Here is a 6,822-nt window from a genome sequence, read left to right as displayed (position 1 = left end):
TAGCGGTGAGTGGTAGGTGTGACCTATGAGGGGAGAGGCGGGGCTTACTGGTGAGGGTTAAACCATAGTGGTGAGTGGTGGGTGAGGTCTCTGAGGGGATGGGCGGAGCTTACTGGTGAGGGTTGAACCATCATAGTGGTGAGTGATGGGCGAGGTCTCTGAGGGGAGGGCGGGGCTTACTGGCGAGGGTTGAACCATAGCGGTGAGTGATGGGCGAGGTCTCTGAGGAGATGGGCGGAGTTTACAAATGAGGGTTGAACCATAGCGGTGAGTGGTAGGTGTGACCTATGAGGGGAGAGGCGGGGCTTACTGGTGAGGGTTAAACCATAGTGGTGAGTGGTGGGTGAGGTCTCTGAGGGGATGGGCGGAGCTTACTGGTGAGGGTTGAACCATCATAGTGGTGAGTGATGGGCGAGGTCTCTGAGGGGAGGGCGGGGCTTACTGGCGAGGGTTGAACCATAGCGGTGAGTGATGGGCGAGGTCTCTGAGGAGATGGGCGGAGTTTACAAATGAGGGTTGAACCATAGCGGTGAGTGGTAGGTGTGACCTATGAGGGGAGAGGCGGGGCTTACTGGTGAGGGTTGAACCATAACATTGAATTGTGGGCGTTGTCTTGGGGGGATGGGGACTTACCAGTGACTTTTTGAAAAATGATGGTGAGTAATTGTAAGTGTGATCTGTCGGGGCAGGGAGTAGGTGAGTTGGGGGGGGGGGAGGGTTTGTGTGAGAGTGTATTATGCTTGTATATGTGTTTTTGGGGTGTGGGAATATTGTATGCTCCCGTGAGCGTATGTGTATGAGCGTGTATATGTATATCTGTATGTGTGTTAGTGTACATGTATTTTGTTGAAAGGGCTGCCAAGATGGTTTAACATCAATCATTCCCAATAACTCGTGTCGAAATTCCTCTATCCGCAGACCTACACACAGACAAAGAGATAGGCTCAACCTTGGTTCATCTGACCATTCAACTCTGACTCTAACCCCAAACAACAACAGACTTATTGCTCCAGCAACAACCCCCCAAAAATGGCACAGAGCACCTGCCAAACGCCCACTAAATATTCCCCGCACTGACAGTTTGGATATTGCGCACACTTCCCTCCTGCAACTGTTTCTGAAGACAAGGTATTCTTCGAGGACTTCGTTCCATAAATCACTGCGGACTTCTGCCATTCGGATCTGGATTACCGTCAGAAAATTGCTGCGTGTTAGCACAACCTGTTCGGAGTGTGAGCGTGGAAGCATCGAGAATAGACGTTTTCCAAAAAGTTCGGGTTTTTTTGTTTGTTTTATTTTTCAAGCCGCACAGGAAGAAATGGCTGGTGTGATGATCTTCACTTCTCGGTGCTGACAACTTGCTAGTGTTTTCAGGCCATAGGAGAAAGAAAGTTGGACGTGTTATCATATTTGCTCACCGTGAGGGTTAAAAAAGAGATAAGATATTCCAGAGATTTCCTTTTGTGATATTTACACGTGAAAGCTTGTTTCTGTTACCACTGCACAACCAGTTTATTGTTTACAGTACCTCAATATTGCTGTGTTAGTGGGTATTTCTTTCTTGTAGTTATTTTTTGTTTGTTTTTTACTACCTATGTTTACAGTGTTTAGCCATTGTTTTAGATGGCTTTTGTTTGAAGGTGTCACTCCAGCATTCATTACGGATATACTCTCTCAAGGATTTTCTACTGGTGTGAAGGATTACTTTCTGTATCGGGGACTGTTTTCTGCGGATTCCCGCGAAATATGTGTGTATGACGTCATAACATACGTTTATTTGACTGTTACGTGTCGGCGTAACGTTCCCCTCCCTCCCACAGTAACTCCTCTTTTGTAAACACACCAACAACACACGTACAGACAGACCAACACACTAGCGGACAGACAAACAAACAGACAGACAAACTAACAGACAAACAGCTTTCACGATGAATCTGAACCTGGCGGACGCGGACAACCGCGTCATCATCAACGTGGGCGGCATACGTCACGAGACCTACAAGGCCACGCTCAAGAAAATCCCCGCCACGCGCCTCTCTCGTCTGACGGAGGCCCTGGCCAACTATGACCCCGTCCTCAACGAATACTTTTTCGACCGCCACCCGGGCGTGTTCGCGCAGATCCTCAACTACTACCGCTCGGGAAAGCTGCACTACCCGACGGACGTCTGCGGCCCGCTGTTCGAGGAAGAGCTGGAGTTCTGGGGGCTGGACTCCAACCAGGTGGAGCCATGCTGCTGGATGACCTACACCCAGCACCGGGACACCCAGGACGTGTTGGCAATCCTTGACCGGCTGGATCTGGACACAGACAAGCCCACGGAGGAGGACATCATGAAGAAGTTCGGCCTGGAGGAGGAGTACAAATCCGGGGAACTCAACTGCTGGCAACGGATACAGCCAAAAATCTGGGCGTTGTTTGACGAGCCCTACTCATCGACTGCTGCCAAGGTAAGGAGCGAGCACTGGAGGCCGGTGTCATGTGACGTCAGGCTCACGTCATGATGGTGCGCTCCCGCTACTTCCGCCGAACCCCCCCCCCTCCCCTAATACCCCAGCTTTTACCGCCGCAATTGCGCCCCCTAACCCCTCCCCGCCCGATTTCCCCTTTTATTTTGCTACCTGCTCTTCCGCCCCCCTCCTCTTTATCCCCCCACCCAACTGAATTCCACGCTGTCTTTTCCTCCACAGTATTAACTAACAACACTTTCGGGAACAAACATAGAGACGGTGAAGGTTTTTTTTTTAAGCTTGAAACTGCGCTGTTCTTTGGGAGATAACGCAAAAATCCCTTTCACCATAGCGCCATCGCAAAACAAAAAATTAATTAGAAATTTTTAAAGAAATAATAGCATTTAAAAACATAGCATTGAATAATGAGGCTGATGTGTTTACGTTTTGAGTAAAAACAGAAAATAATAGTTACCATTATAGCAGTAACAACACATTGTCATTGAGAAGCCAGTATCAATTTTTATAACAGCTTGGACTGACTTTTAAAAACCGTACAAAGACAAAGAGTTGAAGTCTAATGATGTAAATAGCACTGCCGGTTACAGTAATGGTGTATAGAAAAGTGTATGAATAAATCTTTCGGTTTTTTTAAACTTTATATTTTATTTTATTTTGGTAAGAAAGTGTTACCTTTTGTTACCTTTAAAGAAATGATTGTGTAAAGCTTTATGATCTTTCCAGAAATGTTACACCACACATTTGAGTGGTTGTTACCTTTTAAAGAAAATTAAACACATAGTTTAGAATTGTCTTGGAAAATCCATTAAAACACACATAGGTGCACGTTGACCTAGAAGTTGTAGGAGGAGGAAACGAAAGATAAACCCAATCATTCGAATTGAGATGACTATTTCCTGACCTATTGAAATATTTACAGGATTTTCTTTTTTATATAACATGGGGACAGAAACGAAACAATTCCTGTGAATTTTCTCAGCATCAGATTTTGAAAGTTCACAGAGCCGAGACCAAAATCAGGAGTAATATGAGGGTACATGAAACATTATACCTGCTAGGTCCTATGTTAAGACACTAAAAGGGTCGCTGAAAGCTATTCACTTGCTAAAGCTGATGATTTTGATTATATTTTTACTACTAGAAGACGACACAAAGAAAGCTGACGAAGAAAGATAATATTTGGCCTTTGTAGCCAGTAATGAAAGAGAAAAACATTAATAAAAGACTACGTAGAGTAAATGAAGTTGTCAGCCAGTATCTATGACGTTCAGGGGACGCAACAGAAGGAAAGACGATAAAGATTTTGTAAAAAGACAACTTAAGGCAGGAAAGTTGGTCAGTAAAGCTCTGTAACAAGACTGGGGAAGACTCTCAAGGCCTGCCGTCGTTATTGTAAGTCTGTTGAACATAATCTTGAGTTTAGATTTGAGTAGTAGCACATCTATTCTTTAACAACCATTCTGATGTTGGAAAAAGTAAGCTAGGCAGACAGAAACAACAGTGAGAGTTTGAAAGTAAAAAGACCCTCCTAATTCTCCCGTAATCTAACAACAAAAGTTTCTTGTTTCACAGTGCACTGGTAATGTCAAGGGGAAGGAAAGGATAGATGATAGGGATAATGACCATAATCTGTACCTTGTAATCGCCGGAGCAGTGCATGCTGAATCATTGTTCCTATTCGGTGGCCATCTTTGGTTTCCGTGTGTGGGTTTTGGTCTTTGGCTTGCTGGCTCCCACCGTGTGTGGTGTGTAGTGGCAGAATGGCGCCCGGGCTTTGGTCATGGCTGGACTTACCGCATTATGCTTCCTGCCCGTCTCCGTCACGTCGTGCCGCAGACATTAAGGGGCATGCACCAGCAACGTATCATCTCGGTGGTTTGTTTTTTCGTCTCATCTCTTCATGCATAATGCATCTCATTCATTCACATTTAGGCACGACACCGTTAAGCGAAATTAACTCCAAAAGATCCCAGCTCGAAATTTAAATGAAATGTAAAAGAAGAGAGAAATTAACTTTATGTCATGCACATAAAAGAAGAGAGAAAGTAGCTTTATGTCATGCACATGATAACTGACGTCAGAATCTATCACTCCCGAGTTAACGATTTTCCATGAAAAGTGCATTACTTAATTTTTGTTGCAAGGAAACTAGACCATGGTCCCATAAACAGCTTTCTGCATGAGCAGAATCAGTCCTCAAGAAGAAGAAAAATCACAGAATTTATTAATGTTATAGGTCGTGGTAAGAGTACATGATCTTCTAACTGGCGTCTGGATACCATCTCATGACACTGTAAAAAGTGGTCCGGCCATGCTTTGCATTATGATATCAATTCACTTAGTGGTGTTTGACAGATAGTGATAGAGTTGTACAACAATTAGTGATAGAGTTGTACAACAATTAGTAGTAGAATTGTACGACATCTAGTGATAGAATTTACGACAACTAGTGATATAATTGTACGACATCTAGAGATATAGTTTACGACAACTAGTGATATAATTGTACGACATGTAGAGATATAGTTTAGGACAACTAGTGATATAGTTTACGACAACTAGTGATAGAGTTGTATGACATTTAGTAATAGAGTTTACGACAATTGGTGATAAAATTGTGCGACAGATAATGATAGAGTTGTACAACAACTAGTCATAGAGTTGTTCGACAATTAGCGATATAATAATTGAACGACACCTAGTGATATAGTTTACGACAACTAATGATAGAGTTTACGACAACTACTGATATAATTGTACGACATCTAGTGATAGAGTTGTACGACATTTGGTGATAGAGTTGTAGGACAACTAGTGATAGTACCGAACAGTCAGAAAGCTCAATGTTTCCATCTGCCCCGGCATGGCGTGGAGGGAATGCTGCTACATTTTGTCCTTGTTGGTGGCGGTGGTGGAGATGTTTCGTGGCCATGCTGTGTGTTTGGTGTTTGTTTGTTGGTCGTTCAGTTTGTGTCACGTGGTCAGTCTGGAATCTACAGGTATCGTGAATGTTTTCACCTTCGCAACTGTCGGGGTTCAAGGTCAATACGCTTGATAACTGTAGCAAAAGTAACGTTGTTTTATTTTTGAATATTGCATAGACAGGAAAAAGCAACCCTGAAGTATGCTCAGTAACTGCAGCAAAAATAATGTTTTACTTTCAAATATGACAGAAAATAAAACACATGATGTTTGTTTGTCAACTTAAGCGAAAGTAGTAGGTTGTTTTGGGGTTGTTGTTTTTTTTTAGATATGACATCACATAAAATACGTAGTACACTTATAGTGATTGCAGCAAAAGTAAGGCTTTTTGTTTTTCTATGATATCCAATAAAATACATGAAATTACGAGGTTGATTCCGGTGATTATTCGTGGAAGATTGGCAAACTTAAAAAGTATTCAGCTGTCTACGCCTGACAACATAGTAAATTCTTGTAACAACATGTGACTGGGCTTGGCCAGGTTATCAGCTCATCGGAAAATCATACATACAGGTGGGGCATTGTGGAAAAATTTGGCGCTCGTCAAATGTTGGAAATTGTAGAAAATGACTCCCCCCCCCCCCCCATTTGGGCAATTTTTATTGCTCTTTTCTCCCTGAGCACATTTATGTCCATTTAAAAACACATTCTCGCGATGATTTTACTGTAAAACGTTGTTAGTTTCAAGTTTCTTTGGACGCTCAAGCTATAGGAGTCACTAAACTCTGAAGGCCATTTTCTCGCTAATTTTACCCCTGGCACCAGGTGACCCCAATCTCCTTTAATCACATATATCTTCACCTCTAATAAAGATCAACGGGTTTTTTTTTTTAATCCAAAGCGAAACTAATAAACAGACAGTACGATAAGTACCAATAACTATGTATGCCCCAAAATTGATGAGCGCCATATTCCACCGTGACCTCACACTTATACGGGGTGCTTACTACGGCTGGATCGGGCCGATCGCCCGACTCGATCGCCTGAAACTGAAAACAAACACGTTTGTTTTTGAGGTGATCGAGTCGGTCGATCGGCCCGATCGGCCGATCACGTCCGTAGTGGGAACCCCGTATTACATTGTATACCTTACAAAGTGTCATTGTTAAACACGTCAAAGTGGACTAGTAAATTAGGTTCTGAGTCAGCTGATAAGGTTGCGTTTGACTAAATGAGAGAAAAAACCTGTAATTGGAAACGAAACAGTTAGCTCTAGATAATGCTACATCGCGTTCCTTATCTTTTCATTGTTTATTTGTCTTTGTATCAGTTCATTTCTCACTTTCTCTTCCTCCCCCTCTTCTCTGTCTCTGTCTCTGTCTCTGTTTCTCTCTCTCTCTCTCTCTCTCTCTCTCTCTCTCTCTCTCTC

General features: G+C 43.2%; 1 protein-coding gene across 1 annotated transcript in view; it reads left to right on the top strand.

Moving 5' to 3' along the window:
* Positions 1 to 1,790: 1,790 nt before the first annotated feature.
* Positions 1,791 to 6,822, top strand: part of LOC100533319 (Shaw potassium channel Kv3.1a) — a gene marked incomplete in the record, with an annotated part of 50,179 nt that continues 45,147 nt past the window's right edge. Inside the window, 1 exon segment of the mRNA NM_001204617.1 lies at positions 1,791 to 2,450. Coding sequence (NP_001191546.1) covers positions 1,929 to 2,450 — 522 coding nt within the window.

The sequence above is a fragment of the Aplysia californica genome, unplaced genomic scaffold (genome assembly GCF_000002075.1).
Source record: "Aplysia californica isolate F4 #8 unplaced genomic scaffold, AplCal3.0 scaffold00401, whole genome shotgun sequence".
NCBI classification, from domain to species: Eukaryota; Metazoa; Mollusca; class Gastropoda; order Aplysiida; family Aplysiidae; genus Aplysia; species Aplysia californica.
The sequence above is the reverse complement of the archived record's forward strand: the minus strand, read 5'-3'. Positions and strand labels throughout refer to the sequence as shown.